Here is a 17,547-nt window from a genome sequence, read left to right as displayed (position 1 = left end):
GTCAATGGAAACCAACATCATTAACTCTTCGAGGGCTAGAATTAAATTCATACAAAATATTCAGTTCTTCAGGAAACCGCTGACGAGATCATGAAGGTTTGTTCAGACCTCTAAAGATATGTTTATTCAATAAACAAAATTGTACTATAGCTTCACTGCTCAAAAAAAAATAAATAAAATAAACTTAAATCACATATCAGATGTCGGTGAACAAAGAGTTGAGTTGAAAATCTTTACAGATATAAATTCCTTATTATTTAAGAACAAAATAACATAACAAAAGTAAATGGAAACCAACATCATTAACTCTTTGAGGGTCAGACTGAAATTCATACAAAATATTCAGCTATTCAGGAAACCGCTGACGAGATCATGAAGGTTTGTTCAGATCTCTAAAGATACGCCTCCCCAGACCATCACTGATCCACCACCAAACTGCTCATGCTGGATGATGTTTCTGGCAGCAGAGCATTTACTATGTCATCTCCAGACTCTTTCACATCTGTAAGATGTGGTCAGTGTGAAGCTGTGAATCTCATCTGTGAAGAGAACAGGGCAGCACTGGAGGAGCTGCTAACTCTGCTAAATGAGCTGCACGGTGCTGGACTGTGAGTACAGGTCTCACTAGAGGACGTCAGGATCTCACGTCAGTCTTATGGAGTCTGTGTTCCAGCAGTCCGCTGAAGCTCATTCTGCAGGACTCTGCTTGTGTTTCTTCTGTTCCTCCTCACACTAAAGATATCAGTCCTGCCACTAGGTTGATTCTCTTCTACAGGTCTGTCCTGTTCTCCTGGTGTAATGATCTCCTGTGTGCTGGAATCTCCTCCATGATCTTGAGACTGTGCTGGGAGACGTGTGGATGCTTCTTTCTGGAGGAGCTGTGCTGTCTGAAAGAGCTGCAGCTACAGCTTCATGCTACCAGTAGAGACAAGAACACTAGAAAAATACTAAACTAAAGAAGAATCAGTCAGGAAGGAGGAGAGGAGAGGATTTGACTGTGGACTCCACCTGCAGAAAACTTTCTCTTTCTGGATTTTCTCTTGCTGTTGTCTCTCCGGTGCTCCTGCTGTAACCTTCATTTACAACATTTACAACTGAAATAATGAAGTAGACGAATTCGATTCACAATTGATTGAGCAGATTAATATCCCTGAGTTGTAACTCAATCTGTGTTTTACTGTGTTAATTAAGTGTGATGATTCATTTTTTCAGCAGTGTATAAATATATACAGTGGCTTGCAAAAGTGTTCATAACCCTTTAACTTTTTCTGACCTTACAACCACAAAGGTAAATGTATTTTATTGAGATTTTATTTGATGGACCAACACAAAGCAGCACATCAGTGTGAAGTGGAAAATAAAGTTTTTCAAAAATTTAATCAAATTAAAATCGGAAAAGTGTTTAGTGCAAACGTGTTTAACCCTCTTTACTCTGAAACCCCTAAATAAAATCCAGTGCAATCACTTGCTTTCAGAAGTCACTTAATTAGTTAATTTACTCTTAGTATAAATACATATGTTCTGTGAGGGCCTCAGTGGTTTGTTAGAGAACAGTAGTGAACAAACAGCATCATGAAGACCAAGAAACTCACAAGATAGGTCAGAGATAAAGTTTAAGAAGTTTAAAGCAATTTTAGGTTATAAAAACATATTTAAAGCTTTGAGCATCCCAATGAGCACTGTTCAAACCGTCATCCAACAATAGAAAAAGTATTCTACAACTGCTAAACTACCACAACATGGCCGTCCACCCAAACTGACAGATCGTGAAAGGAGAGCACTGGTTAGAGAAGCAGCAAAGAGGTCCATGATCACTCTGGAGGAGCTGCAGAAATCCACAGCTTATGTGGGAGAATCTGTTTACAGGACAACTATAAATCATCCCCACAAATATGGCCTTTAGGGATGATTAGTAAGAAGAAAACCATTGTTGAAATAAAGACATAAGAAGTGCCGTTTGCAGTTTGCCACTGTGGTCACATGATGCTAAAGCTGAACTTTTGGTCTAAATGCAAAGCACTATGTTTGGTGGAAAAGTAACACTGTTCATCACTCTGAACACACACTGTGAAACAGGCAGCATCCTGCTGTGGGGATAATTTTCTTCAGCAGGGACAGGAAAGCTGATCAGAGTTGATGGGAAGATGGATGGAGTTAAATACAGAGCAATCCTGGAAGAAAACCTGTAGCAGCAGCAAAATACTTGAGACTGGAAAGGAGATTCACCTTCCAGCAAGACAATGACCCTAAACATACAGCCAGAGCTACAGTGAAAGGGTTTAGATCAGAGAATATTCATGTGTTAGAATGATCCAGTCTAAGTCCTGACCTAAATCCTATTGAGCTTCTGTGGCGAGACATGAAAATTGCTGTTCACAGACGCTCTCCATCCAACCTGACTGAACTTCAGCTGCTTTATAGAGAAGAATGGGGCAAAAATCTCAGTCTCTAGATGTGAAAAGCTGGTAGAGAGAAACCCCAGAAGACTTACAGCTGTAATTACAGTGAAAGGTGGCTCTAATAAATATTGATACTGAATAAAAAAAAAGATAAATTCTGTTCAACTTTACAGTTATGTGCTACTTTGTGTTGCTCTATCATTTAAAATCTCAATAAAACACATTAAAATGTGTGGGTGTAAGGTCAGAACATGGGAAAATTTCAAGGGGTATAAATACTTTTGCAAGCCACTGTGTGTGTATGAGACATATATTAAGAAAATGTATTTTATATTCATGAGCATAAGTAGATATAAAACATAGACCTGCATTTTAAACATAGCATGAAAAATAATTAAATACACAAAATATCTATACATGATGTGTGTTGCTTTAATAAACTTCTCTAACATATATGGATGCAGCAGATAATATGTATAAGCAAATGAAACATATAGACATTTTTAATATATAAACATATACAAATTTTACTATGGGTATTTCATATAATGTTATAAATGATATATACATATATAAAATGATGTGTATATCATAATATATCATCTTTTAGGTTCTATGTATGGAAATACCACTCTTAATACAGGAACATACTTATCTGTTATATATTATATTTCAGCAGAGGACACTGATCTGTGTGTTCACACTGTGAGGATACGCAAGCAGAGAATTTACAGGAACAGCAATGTGATTTTATTTAGTTTCTGTTTATTGTTGATGTAAAAGTCGGGTCTGTGCTCTGCTGTATGTCCTTGTGTGTTTGTGTGTGTGTGTGTGTGTGTGAGTGTGTGTGTGTGTGTGATGAGCAGGGGTGTACGCACACTGAGGTCTGCCTGCATTGCCAAGATAGCAATGAGCGTCTCTGATGGTTGATGGTTGTCAGGGTTCAAATCAGTTAGTTAGTGGTGCACCTGTGTTTTCCAATGCCAAGATAGCAATACGCCAGAAATGAATCTGAACACTCCTCACTTTGAGACCACCACGCCCATCAGTGCAGATATATTCACAAGCACTAGTGTTATTTAAACGACACAGATGCAAGGAGTGAAACTGGACTGGTTTTAGGCTGTAAGGTAGCAATGAGCATCACAATGCACCTTGCACAGGGTGTAAGATAGAGCCCACAGTGTTTATGTTTATGCTGTTTTGACTACAGATAAGCCTAATTGTTATTATAAACAGCAATAAACAGTCCAAAGACTAACATTTGCCTATCTTAGTTAAAGCAAAAGCTAGATGTGTTTGATTAATACAATGTAATTGTGTTCAAACATTTTTGGGTTGGTGTGTGTGTGCATGTATGTATAGGTGGGTAATCAGACTGCTACAGTGATAGCTCAGGAGACGTGTCAGCTAGCCATCAGAGATGTAGGAGGTCTGGAGGTGCTCATCAACCTGCTGGACACTGACAAGGTCAAATGTAAAGTGAGTGATTTCACCTCCTGATTAATAATCTGATCACACCTTCAATAATATCAAAATATAGGAAATATGAAGATTATGGAGACTGCTGAGAGCTACTGAAATGATCTCAGCTCTCTTTCTCTCTGCATCTCTGACAGATTGGTTCACTGAAAATCCTGAAGGAGATCAGCTGCAGCTCTCAGATTCGGCGGACCATCGCTGACTTGAGGGGTCTCCAGACCATGTTGTCCATCCCAGACCCCCCAGATAAAGAGCTGAAGTGTCTGACTGCAGAGACTATTGCCAATGTGGCCAAGTTCAGGAGAGCCCGCAGGACAGTGCGTCAGTATGGTGGGATCAAGAGACTGGTGAGTGATGGGGACTGATGTGTGTTCTCGTATGTAAATGAGCTCAGATTAAGAGGAACACCTGCAGTATAAAGAGCAAGTACTGTAGTATTTAAATTGTAATTTTGTTTCCATTAAACACTGGTACTCATATCTGAACTCTGATTCTGGGCATCTGTATATTCTGTACAGTAGCTGTGGAGCTGAGATTTTGTTTTTGAGAACAACAGGAAATATTATTTAAAATATTAAAATCCTCAACATAAAGCAGATAGAATTCTCTCTTTTGTAGCACTAGGTGTAGATATCAGGAGTAAATGATCGAGGCCTGGCATTTTCTTACATTTCTTTTAAATCAGAGAAAGTTTATTCTTTTGATCAGTCAGAAATATAGAAGACCTCAGTCAGTTTTCACTCTATGTATAGAGATTTGCTCTAATCAGAATGAACTGACTGCACTGACACCAACTTCTTCATTCAGCAGCTAATTCTGATCATTCAGTGACAATAACTGAGTCTAAAAGTTGGTACATTTTTACTGATGGTGGAGATTATTGAAGAAAGTGAAGCTCTGTTAAATCCAGCATAAATCATGGTGCTGTACTGTATATGGTTTGTCTATTGCAGGTGGAGCTGCTGGATTGTGTTCCTGACTCGGCCACACTTAGTGCAGAGCAGGAGAAAGACGTGGAGGTGGCCCGCTGTGGAGCTCTGGCTCTCTGGAGCTGCAGCAAGAGCACCAGGAACAAAGAAGCAATCCGCAAGACTGGAGGAATCCCTCTGCTCGCCCGCCTGCTCAAATCCCCTCAGAAGAACATGCTCATCCCCGTGGTGGGCACTCTGCAGGAGTGTGCGTCTGAGGTACAACTCTGTTTAGATCTTTAACAAAAGCTGTCAGTCATATCTTCTGTACCTACAGAAAACCTTAAGCACTGATAAAGAACTATTGCAGTGTTCTTCAAAAATTATTGCTATTGTATCTTGTAGTTTTATCTTTATATGTTTTAAAAGAGCAGTTACAGGACTGTCATCCAAACAGAGGGAATGATTAAGGATCTGGTAAAGAATCTTAACTGTGACAACCAGGAGCTTCAGATGCACTGTGCAAGCGCCATCTTTAAGGTAATGCAGCCCTGCTGTGATCAGTGGTCTTTTCAAGCAGCTGAAGTGCTTTTACAGCTGCAAGCTTCCTCTCTCTCACTTTATTTAAAGTGGAAAAAGTTTGATTGTGGCATCAGTTACATGTCTGTGACTTCAGCTTCATGGTGATTTAGAGGTGGCTGTGTTTATGGGTCGCAGTGTGCGGAGGACAAGCGTACGCGAGACCTGATCCGGCAATGCAGCCTCTGGTCTCTCTGCTCAGCCAGACTGACAACAAGCAGCTGCTCGCAGCAGCAACAGGAGCTATCTGGAAATGCTCCATCAGCATGGAGAATGTAGCAAAGTAGGCGTGTCTTTCATTGTTGATGTTGTAGGCTTTTAAAATGTTGTTGTTAATATATAATAGCACATTTATAAATCAATAAAATGTGATAGCCTATTGAATCAGACGTAAAGTTGATTTTAACACTGTGGATATTGTCACTTATGAATATTAAAGAATTAAGTAATGAGCTTGGGTCTGTGAATGAGTTTAATTTCTTTAGTCTTTTTTTACAGGTTTGAGGAGTTTAAGACTTTGGAGATTTTGCTGAGTCTACTAACAGCCCAGCCTGAGGAGGTGCTGGTCAATGTGGTGGGGGTTCTTGGAAAGAGTGGCAGCATCCCACGCCTTGTCAGCCTGCTGAGGGAAACTAACCAGGCTCTATTAGTGAACGTCACCAGAGCTGTAGGAGCATGCGCTACCGAGCCTGAGAACATTTTGTAAGTTCAGACAAGCGTTACACTGGAACAGGACTGAAGTTTTGTAAGCTTATTCAGAAACGTTGTTCACAACATTTCACACACAGCCAGTTCATCAGAGTTGTGAGTAAACTAAATTACTTAAATATATTAATTTAGAATATCCAAGTCTTTTATCCGTCCTCCAGCAGAACGGCCATAAGGAGGTTTGTTGAAACAGATGACCCCACTGATGGCTGCGTTCGAATACTTTGATGAAACATCCTTTTCTAGATCTGTCTGATCTGGTAGTCGTGTAGATCCATAAGCTAGTCAGCTGTCTCAGTGTATTAACTGATGCTGTGAGCTACAGATCAGACAGAACACAACAGTGCTGTAATTCAAGACTCCAGTCCTGCAGAGTTTAGACTTCTTCCTCTTTAAACACTCCTGAATTGAGTTCACCTGCTAATAAGATGTGTGTGATGTTTGTTGCACGCACGGACCCGCTGACGGGTTCTGTTGATTTTAGAGGTCTTTACAGGGTTAATGTAAACTTAAACATATAATCTGAGAAAAGAACACAGTTCTGTACTATGCTATACACTGTAAAAATTTTCATCATTCTCTCTCTTTTCTTATTTTTCTTTTCATCCTCAGGATCATTGATCATCTAGACGGGGTGTGTCTGCTCTGGTCCTTGCTGAGGAAACCAGATCCAGATGTTCAGGCCAGCGCTGCCTGGGCCATCTGCCCCTGCATAGAGAATGTGAAGGTACAGTAATTTACTTCACTGTAATAAAACCAGCACTACAGCAGCTGATACTGAAATACAGATATGATATTTGTAATTCTACACTGTAAAAAATAACCTTGCACTTTAGTTATCTGAACTTAAAATGTATTGTTAATATGACTACACATTGCGGAGTATGTTGAGATAACTCATTATTTCATGTTTATTGTTTCTTAAAAAATAAAAAGCTTTTTCAACTTAGATTTTCAAGTCAACTGAAATCACTGGAGTAATTTAAACCGCGCAGGTGCCTCAACGTCCGGGAAGAAACCTAAGGTTAGGGGAGAGCTAACTTACTGAACTTTAGCGTTGGGCTAGCTAACATGTTAACAAACTAACGCTTTACGGCCAGCTAGCTAACTGGAATGTCTAAAAAAGTCTTGACTAAGGCTTTAATAAATAGATATTATTAGTCTGCATTTTACAACTGCAGTTCTTTTGTGCATGGTAAATGTCACTGGGTCTTCCCACCCAAGTGGGGGTACATATCACAATCTGCACGCTGTGCAAAACTTGTTTTTGTCAGTTTTTATGACTTAGCCACATTATTAAAAATGTGGCCAACTTAGATAATGATGAACATTGATAAAAAATATTGATAAAAATATTTGATTGATTTGATTTTTAAGTTTTGATTTCCAATACAATGCATTTTCTCCCAAAGTAATAATGGCTATGATTTGGGTTCTTAATTTATATTTATTAAAGTCTTAAAAGGTCTTAAAATGCATGATTAATTTGTCTTTTAAATGGTGCAAGAATCCTGTTAAAGAAAAGCTGGCTTATTACACTTTTTCCCTTTCTACAGGTTACTAAAGACTGCAACACTATCTAGTTAGTAAATTTGGAAAGAGACTTTTCTGCTATACTAATCATGTCAGAAATAATCCTCTTTATTTGCAACAACTAGTTATTTCACAGATAAAACAGATAGACAGTAAAAAAACATTTTTAATGTTAAGATCCTATTGAATGGTAAGAGTTGTAGGTAACGCCTGCCGAGTTAAATTCTAACTTGAACTCTTAAAATCCTTCAATCTATAATGATTACAATAAGCACGTTTACAGTGTGGTATTCATACTATTACTTATAGGACAGTTTTATACACTTCCTCATATACATCTACCTCAACATAAACATGATTTAATTTTATAACTCGATATTGTTGTAGCAGTTTGTATTTATTGTTATAATTGTTGTTGATAATGTAGGGTAATTGTAATACTAATAATTATTATTGTACCTTAAAATTTCTCCCTGTTGCAACCCTAATTGTTATTCTTTTATTTTATCCTTTAGGTTGTGATCTGAGGGTGTGAGTGCTGTTAATGCATGAAGTGGAAATGTAAGCTTTGCTCTTACTTCACAAACAATCGTCGAAAAATACTTGGACATTACAGGTCAAGCCACTCTCATTACGGAGGACGAGTACCGATTCCTTGTATTTATAGTGACTGTGTGTGCTCTTTTAAGTCACACAAGGCTCTTGGAATACATGTGAGACAACATGGATTTTGCTACGGTGAAAAAGTGAATTTTAGAGTCAGATGTCTGCTATGTGCATTTAGTCAACCTGCAAATCATAAACAATACTTTTGTCATCTTAACACTCATTTAAAAAACAAGGAAACTGTCACCTGCCCATTTAATGGTTGTAATTTTAAGTCAAAAGTTTATTCCAGTTTTACCTCTCACAGAAGTCGATATCATGCCTTGGATTTTTTACAAAAATTTTAAAGCAGAGCTTCTTTATGGCCCACCACATGGTGAAAACTCTGGTCCCCTATTAGACACTGGTGGGTATTCTTCTAATAACACTGAGTCAGCTGTTCGTGATAGTTTTGATTTTCAGTCTGGTGATGATGAGGATGATGCTGCTGATGAAGAAGAGCGAGGTAGCATTGGTGACAAAATTAGGAATAGACTTGCATCTTTGCTTCTACGAATGCAAGCCATCTTGCATGTATCTAAATCAGCTACCCAGGAAATAATCAATGAACTTCACGAAATTGGAATTTTAGCAGGTGACCTGTCAAAAAAAACTGCAGAAAACATTTTTACAGAGCTCAGTTGTAATATAGATGAGGCCACACTAAAGTTGTTAAAGGAAAGCTTACAGGAAACCAATCCTTTTAGTTGTCTGTCACAGAGTGGACCACTGGGAACTGAATACAAAAGACAGTTGTTTTACAAGGAAAGATTCAACGTAATTGAGCCAACTGAGTATGTGTTAGATCCTTTACTTAACAAAACATTTGTTTATGTTCCAATTTCAGGTGTGTTGCCAGCATTGTTGAACAAGTGTGATGTAATTGACAAAGTTTTAGAGGAAACAAATCTACCATCGCTCTCTGGTCAGTACAGATCTTTTCATGATGGACTGTATTTTAAAGAGAATCCAATTATTTCTCAAGAAGAATTATCAATTTCTTTAGGATTGTATATAGATGAATTTGAAATCTGCAACCCTTTGGGAACTTCAAGGAAGAAACATAAAATAACTGCTATTTATTGGGTAATTGCTAATTTGCCTGCCAAATACCGATCTGCCCTATCTAGTATATACCTTGCCTTGCTGAGCAATAGTAATGATGTGAAAACATTTGGGTATGCACAAATAGTTGAACCACTGCTTAAAGAGCTTTGTACACTTGAAACTAAAGGATTTTACATTGATAGGCTAGGTACGTTTGTCAAAGGCACAGTCCTGTATGTGTCTTCAGATAATTTAGGAGCACATTCGTTTGCTGGCTTTCAGGAGACATTCTCTGTTGATAAATTTTGCAGATTCTGCTTAGCCAGTCGCAGTGATATTCAGAGTACATCAGTAAGAACTGGATGCTTTCCACTAAGAACAAAAATATTGCACAATGAAGCTGTTAAGAGCCTTAAAGAGCACGAGAGCATAGTTGTTGACGGAGTTAAGGGTGACTGTGTTTTAAATGAACTAAATTATTTTCACTGCATAACGGGCTTTCCACCTGACTTGTTACACGATTTGCTAGAGGGAACAGTGCCTGTGGAGCTGTGTTTGTGTTTAAAGACATTGATTGGCAAGAAGTATTTTACTTTAGAGGAACTGAATACTGCCATTCAGCGTTTCCCATACAAGTTTTTGGACAAAACAAACAAACCACAAGCAATTCCAAAGGCATTCACGTTAAAGGGGACAATTGGGGGGAACGGGCATGAAAATTTGACACTTTTGAGACTGCTGCCATTGCTAATTGGGGATAAAGTACCAGAGAACGACAAAGCTTGGGGTGTCATTTTGGATCTTAAAGACATTCTGGAAATTTTAACTTCATCTACATTCACTGAGGAAAAACTGTTCTACCTTGAGGCCAAAATCTTTGAACATCGGCAGCTTGTACAGGAAGCTTTTCCTACGTTTAAGCTAAAACCAAAGCACCACTTTCTTGAACACTATCCCTATCTAATTCGCTGCTTTGGTCCTCTGCTCGACTTCTGGACAATACGATTTGAGGCCAAACACAGCTTCTTTAAGAAAGTTGTCCGGGATGTTAATAACTTCAAGAACATTTTGGTGACTTTAGCTTCAAGGCACCAGCTCATGTTAGCGTATCACATGGACATGCCTAACATGTTCAAACCAACAGTGGAAGTTGGAAAAATTTCAACTGTTTCATTTGAGATTTTGGACCTCTTTGTGAAAGATGCTATCAGAAGGAAATTTGGATGTTTGACTTCTGTATCTCTTGCCACAACTGCCTTTATCCATGGGACAAAGTACACTCAAGGAATGTTTTTATCCACTGGAAGCACAAGTGGACTTCCTAATTTTGGGAAAATGATTAATGTGCTATTTGTGGAAAACAAGCCCTGTTTTGCTGTGGAACCTTATACAGCTTGGTACCTGGAACACCTCAGATGCTATGAAGTCTGCAAGAACCACTCTGCAAAGCTGATTGTAGTCCAGCCGGAGGAGCTCAATGACTACTTCCCCCTGTCAGCGTATATGGTGAAAGGCAGACTTCTGATCTCTCCAAAAGGGTTTCTGCTCCACTGAGGTAAATTTCACCAAATTTAGTCAAACACAAAATAGTTATAAATTTTACATTACCACGTTATAAGATGTTGCAAATTTTTTAGAATTGCTTTGTGGTGTTCATGTATAATTGTATGTGTTGCTCATTTAAGTGTAAAAGACATAAACAATTTTATTGTTTTGTCCATTCAGAACATAATAACCACATCCTTGTTTCTATACTCACTGTCCACTTATCAGCTTCACTATACATATAGGACATTATATGATTAGTGAGTCATTTGATTTCTATGCATACTTTATTATCCTCCCTTTACCATTTTCTTCCATGGTCTGGACCCCACAGTACATACTATTGTCTATTAAGTGCTAGTGTCTTTATATGGGCTAAAAAATAATAGCACAAATATAAATAGCTTGTAATGCATCAGCTTCTTTAAAATAATAATTCCACCTTTAATGTAACCAAGACACTGTAGTGTACTGTTGAATGTAGAATGTGAAATTTTGAACAAGGAGCTGGTGAATGAGAAACAAAACAGTGTGATGAGGCAATATAGTGAGTGTTTTTTTCTCTCTCCTTCTCTCCCCTCCTCCCTCTCCCCTAGATTCCAGTGTACAAAATGTTGCTAAGAATCATTATAAACAAGGATGATATTAGGAAGATACAAACTGACAGTGAGCCAGAGACTCTTGATTCCTTTTATTCTTTTTTGAAATGCAAGCTTGGATAGGGAGGTGACTTTGTAGTTCAATTTCAAGATCCAGACTTTGGCAATGAGTTCTGCAACTTGTCAAGCTTGTCTGAACTTCCAAAAGAGAAGGCCACTTTAAAGGTAATCCTCAAGAAAATCCCCGAGTCCCCTCAGACTGACTCAACGTTGGACACGGCAAGTCTCTCGTCGCCCTCATCATCTTCCATGGAGGACACTCCTTCCTGCCGTCGGCCATGGCCTGACCCTTTTGTGATTCCAAAATTCTCATACGATGTGGAATTGAAGCTTAAACGTGGTAATGAAGCCTACCAGGAGAATGGAACCCTTCTGATTACAAATAAAGACACTAAATCTGAGATACTTGAAAAATTGGCTGAAGAAATTTACAAATACTCAGCATACCCATCTCGAGAGCAGTATGACATTGTTGCACAGAGCCTTGTTAAGAAACATCCTTGCCTGAGAGAGCCTGGATCTGTGAAGGGGTGGTACTGCTGGAAGTTCAGTTTAAAGTTTAAAATGGGAAATTACCGCAACAAGCTTCGTGTGTCTGGATGTTCAGAGCTAACAGTGAATCGCCGAAATTCAGGACCAAAGCAGAAGCTCAAGAAAGCTAAAAAGTCAACTTTCTTCCGGATGTTCCTGAAGGCAAAGCGCAGAATGTGCTGGAAGAGGAGAGGGCAGCCATTGTTGCAGAGATGAAGAAGAAGAAAGTTGATTGGAAGAAAGTTACTGACATGATGGCCAGCACATTCCCTCTGCGACGAAAAGAAATAGTTGAAGAACAACCACTTGTGGCAGAAGTGAAGGCCAAGTGGCCAGCTTTGTTCACAGATACACAGGTAAGTCTATGCTATGTTGAAAATATATTTATTTGTGTAAACTTGCTTCATATGGATATATTGTTAAATTTTTGCAATTACATAAACCATAATTATTTAGGTAACAATGAATAATTTGTTAGTTCTGCTTTGTTTTGTAGATTGAGGCTGAATTTGCTCGACTAACTTCCACTGACCTGTGGGACACGTTTGTTTCTGGGCTGGATCAGTATATGGAAAGATTCTTGCAGATGTTTAGGGCCAAGAGTCACTGCATTCAAGCACTTAGCAGCCTCCTGTCTCTGCTTGATGATGATGTGAGTACAAGTGTGGAAATGTATAGGCCAGAACATGCCATGCATACTCATCTGCAACACATTCTCTTTTATTTAGCTCTTTTTTTTAATGTGGACTTGTGTGCTTTGCCCTCTGAGGGGCCAGTATGTCTGCAGCTCAGGACACAAAGTAATGACCATGCCAGCTGAAAACTTAGGTTACACTTAGTGATATACATTTGGTCTTGTTGGATTAGATTATTTGTAGTATGTACATAAAGATTTTTTTTTTGTTTGAATACATAACGTTCTAGCATCAGAATGTATTCGGACATACCCAATGTTAATTGTTTTGATTGTGGTGAAAACCAATGTGCACTGTCACTTTGTCTTAAGAGTGTGCTGTCTTCAACAGAATTCAGTTCAAAAGAAAAGGGCAGTCATTCTGAGAGGCCTGCCACATTTTCTCAGGGAGGATCCATCCAAACTTCTAAAGATTGCTGAGGTAAGCTTGACTGGAATTTTCTATTTTTATTTTGCATCTAATCTTTATCTTTTATGCAGACAAATGCATGTTTAGTAACAATGTTAGTTACACTCAAATTATATAGATATTTGTTCATCATATACAGGGCCATCTAAAAAAAATAGAATATCTTTGAAGAGTTACTTTATTTCAGTAATTCAGTTTAAAGTGTGAAACACATATATTATATAGATGTATTAAACACAGAGTGGTCTATTTTAAGCGTTTATTTATTTTATTGTTGATGATTTTGGCTTACAAACATCAGTGTATCAGAAAATTAGAATATTGTATAAGACCAATTGATACTTTTGGCAGTGTGAGCAGTTTGCTCAGTTTCCAGTCCTGCTGGAAAATGAAATCCGCATCTCCATAAAAGCTGTCAGCAGAGGGAAGCATGAAGTGCTGTAAGATTTTGTGGGAAAAAAAACTGCACTGACTTAAGACTTGACAATAAATCCCAGTGGATCAACACCAGCAGATGACATGTCTCTCCAAACCATCACTGATTGGTGGAAACTTCACACTAGACCTCAAGCAGTTTGGACTGTGTGTCTCTCCACTCTTCCTCCAGACTCTGCTCCTTTGATTTACAAATGAAATGTAAAATTTACTGATGATCAGTGATGGTTTAGAGATGCATGTCATCTGCTGGTGTTGATCCACTGTGTTTTATTATCAAGTCTAAAATCAGTGCAGTGTTTCCTTGGAAAATCTGCTGACAACTTTTATGGAGATGCAGATTTAATTTTTCCAGCAGGACTTGGCACACTGCCCACACTGCAGAAAGTACCAATTGGTCTTATATAGTATTCTAATTTTCTGATACACTGATTTTTGGGTTTCGTTGGCTGTGAGCCATAATCATCAATAATAAAATGAATAAACGCTTTAAATAGATCACTCTGTGTGCAATACATCTATATATGAGATTCACCTTTTTAACTGAATTACTGAAGTAACTTTTCAAAGATATTCTTATTTTTAAACATTTATTTAATTGTGTGTGTGTGTGTGTGTGTGTGTAAAATTACTGCCTGCTAGATTGATTGTCCATCTCTAATTTAGTAGTTAACTCTTTCATTTTTCTTTTCTCACTTGTAGACTACAGAGAGTGAGGAGCAGATGGCAAAAGGAGTAAGTATTGGTGTCTTGCTGATACAAGAAGAGGAGGACGTCATTGACTTTTCAGTGGTACTGGAAGAGCAGATCATCCTGAATGGCATTACTGACTTCCCCCATGCGGTAGCTATGCTTGTTGGTCTGTTATTCGCACTTAGTATTGACTACCCCAAGGAACTGCGCTACACCTTCGAGGTCATTCAGAAGGTTTTAATGAACATTGGAGGTGAACAGTGTTCTGCTAGGGTTCACGGACTCAGAAACAGACTCTTGTGTAAAACTCTGTAGGTGGTAAAGCAGTCAGTGGATATCCCAAGAGTGTGCTGTGTTTATCTGAAACATACATGTGCTTAAACTGAGCATAATATTTTTTTCTGAAATGTTAAAGACTACATGCAAAGTTCTATATAATTGAATTGATCAGGTGTAAATAGGTCGTTCAGAGTGGTTTGAAGGGATTCATTATAGAGAAATTTACAGGCTTATTTTTTTATTTATTTTTTTTTTTAAATGGTCATATTTTTCTTAGCTATCCATACCTCCTGTAGCTTATATTTAGGTTATGTGTTGTAATATTTTATTTAGTTAGAACTAAGGTGCTAATAGATGTATTATTCAATCTCATTTGGCCACTCTTGACTTCTTTACTTTTTTTCTTTAACAAAGTATAATTGCCAAGTTCCATAATGTAAGAATTTATTCTGCAAGGTCTGTTGGACTGTATTCAGGATACTATGTAAGTTGATTTCTGGTATAACTTGATAAAAAAAATTTCAGCCAATTTAGGTGAAAGTAGGGCTGAGTGGTATGATAAATATTTTATTACAGGGATTGCAATGGTCCAGCTACTAATCCGTGGATCAGTCCCGGGTAATGCTGCTTACCATTGGCAGACAGAGCCTCAGAGAGTACAATTGGCCTTGCTCTCTCTGATGGGGGGGAGACAGAGCTCCATATAATCACCCGCTCAATGTTTGTGAATTAGTAACCCAATGATGCTGTTCAAACAGTTCAAAAAGAACCAGTGTCTGACCTATGTTATATAGGAGGCATGTGTTAGTCTTCACCCTTCTAGTGTGGGTGGGGTAATTGATTTTTCTAAATTGGCAATGCATTAATATTATTTTCCATCAGAAAAATGCATAGTAGTGGCAGATTCTTAAACAATGTGCTGCACTTAGACTAATTATAACTGTAATCAAATGTGCAATTGGTCAGGGGGTTTTTAGTACTGATGAAACGTACGTTATACACAGATGCGTATTATTGCTAATTTTATGATTATACAATGAAATATTGTCATATTGCTCAGCTCAAAGTTGTTAGCTTTCAACTAGAATGGATCAAGCTTTTCACAAGCACATATAAGCTGTTATAGGCTGTTTTTTTAAGTTACTGAAGTTGTGTGCTGTTGTACAACTTATTGTATGTGACACTGTGAGTCATTAGCACTGCTAGAAAAATCTCTGTATTCTGCCAAATTCTGCTTATTACTTGTACATTAGCTAAACTTAACTAGTAACTTTCTTACAATTTGTGTTTTATAATTTAATAATTTATTTTGGATTGGACTGAGCAGGCTGTTTTTCCTTGTTTATTAAACTTCTGAAAGTGTTGTAGTTGAATTGCTTTTTTTTTCCTATCAGTAACTTTACATAAAATAGTGTTTGTAACAAATTGTTAAACTATTTGGAAGATGTTGTATTAACCTTATGTCAATTAGGTACGTTTTCAGATAAAGGGAAGTCTGTGCTAGAGAATTGAATTAAGAGAGTCGATCAAATGATCAAAGGTATTCAATTGATATTAACAAGTGATAAAGCTGGTTAAACTAAGTAATTTTAGTAGAACTAAATAGTGGACACATTACATTGACTACATAATTCTATTTAAAAGAAGTCAAAATCATGTTTAGTGAACAAAGGAATTCAATTGGTATTAAAAGGGGAAAAAGTTGGTTAAACTAAGTAATTTTAGTAGAACTGATTTGATGTCTAGTTCATACAACAATACAATTCTATTTGAATTAAATTGTCAACTAGTTACTTTAACTCGAGAATTTACATTCAAGCAACAAAAAAACGTTTTCACTTAACTAATTAATTTAATCTTTCTAACCTTTATGCCAAGTTTTAACAACTGGGCTTTCTAATTTTACTTAACTTAAAATTTTAAGGCAGCATGGACACTAACTTTTTTAAGTTGAAACAAAAAGGATTTTTTTACAGTGTAGCAGCAATATTAGTTATCTGGCTTCTTTCTGAATTAAAAACAGCCTACCCCTAAATATCTGCATATAGTTATAGTGGCTATAACTGTTCAGCACTGTATTCCTGGGGATGTGTTTCAGGACGCGAGAGAATTCATGGGCGGCTTAAAGCTGATTGTTGACTTGCTAAAATCGACCAATAAGGAGGTGCTGACCAGTGTGTGTGATGTGATTTCCAGAATAGCCAAAGATGAAGAGAACCTGGCCATCATTACTGAGCACGGAGTGATTCCCATGCTGGCCAACCTCACCAACACAGCAAGTCCATTCACGCATGTCTACAATTACCATTAACTAATGATTATTATATATTACCAATAATTAATAGGCACATGCTATTTGCACCCGGGTGTGTGCAGCAGTGTGTGCTATTTGCACCCGGGTGTACATAGCAGTGTGTGCTATTTGCACCCGGGTGTACATAGCAGTGTGTGCTATTTGCACCCGGGTGCAAATAGCACGTGCCACACAGCAAGGCTATTTTCACCCCTTAATTAAAAAAAAAGAAAGAGAACTCATCTGCGCATGTCTACCAATGAATGCGAGGGAGCGAAAAGGCGCAAATTCACAGATGGGGAAACGGAGACCATAGGAAATGGTAAGCAGAATTTGGTTATTATTTATGTATAAAAGGCCCATCACTCAATTTAACTCTACATTTTAAGATAAATATTTAAGACAGAGTGTGAGAATTATTATCTATGGAACACTGTTGACTGAAAACGAATAAGCTAAGCTAGTGTTTTGGTGGATCTCAGTTTAAGTTATTTGATTGAATTAAAGTTTGAGGCAGTTAGGTAACTTGTATCTAACCTTATCTTAGTTATTAAGTAAAAAGTTTTGTATTTTGTTGCTTATTCTGATTAATTTAGCTAGCTATCTAGCTTATTGCTGGCTAGTACAGAGCCTGGGAGGGGCCGTGGGTAAAAAAAAAAAATAATTAAATCGAGCGAACGATGTAGCAGTTCATGCCAACAATTTCTC

At 37.7% G+C, this 17,547-nt stretch overlaps 3 protein-coding genes across 19 annotated transcripts in view; 1 reads left to right on the top strand and 2 right to left on the bottom strand.

The window, feature by feature from the left end:
• Positions 1 to 17,547, bottom strand: part of LOC111197591 (golgin subfamily A member 6-like protein 22) — a 280,890-nt gene that overhangs the window by 121,660 nt on the left and 141,683 nt on the right. The gene's annotated exons all lie outside the window — the stretch shown is intronic.
• LOC111197592 (trichohyalin-like) overlaps positions 1 to 17,547 on the bottom strand; it is a 309,738-nt gene that overhangs the window by 192,047 nt on the left and 100,144 nt on the right. The gene's annotated exons all lie outside the window — the stretch shown is intronic.
• Positions 12,211 to 15,036, top strand: LOC125799474 (uncharacterized). Its single transcript, XM_049476303.1, has 4 exons — positions 12,211 to 12,392; positions 12,533 to 12,688; positions 13,062 to 13,151; positions 14,277 to 15,036. The coding sequence occupies exons 1-4, from the start codon at positions 12,249 to 12,251 to the stop codon at positions 14,580 to 14,582; spliced, it is 696 nt and encodes a 231-aa protein (XP_049332260.1). The 5' UTR covers positions 12,211 to 12,248; the 3' UTR covers positions 14,583 to 15,036.

This window comes from Astyanax mexicanus, chromosome 1, assembly GCF_023375975.1.
Source record: "Astyanax mexicanus isolate ESR-SI-001 chromosome 1, AstMex3_surface, whole genome shotgun sequence".
NCBI lineage: Eukaryota > Metazoa > Chordata > Actinopteri > Characiformes > Acestrorhamphidae > Astyanax > Astyanax mexicanus.
The sequence above is the reverse complement of the archived record's forward strand: the minus strand, read 5'-3'. Positions and strand labels throughout refer to the sequence as shown.

Coding starts and splice junctions, on each gene's coding strand:
- LOC125799474 (XM_049476303.1), top strand. CDS start 12,249: ATGAAGAAGAAGAAAGTTGATTGGAAGAAAGTTACTGACATGATGGCC. Junction 12,393..12,532: donor CTTTGTTCACAGATACACAG/GTAAGTCTATGC, acceptor TTTGTTTTGTAG/ATTGAGGCTGAATTTGCTCG. Junction 13,152..14,276: donor AACTTCTAAAGATTGCTGAG/GTAAGCTTGACT, acceptor TCTCACTTGTAG/ACTACAGAGAGTGAGGAGCA.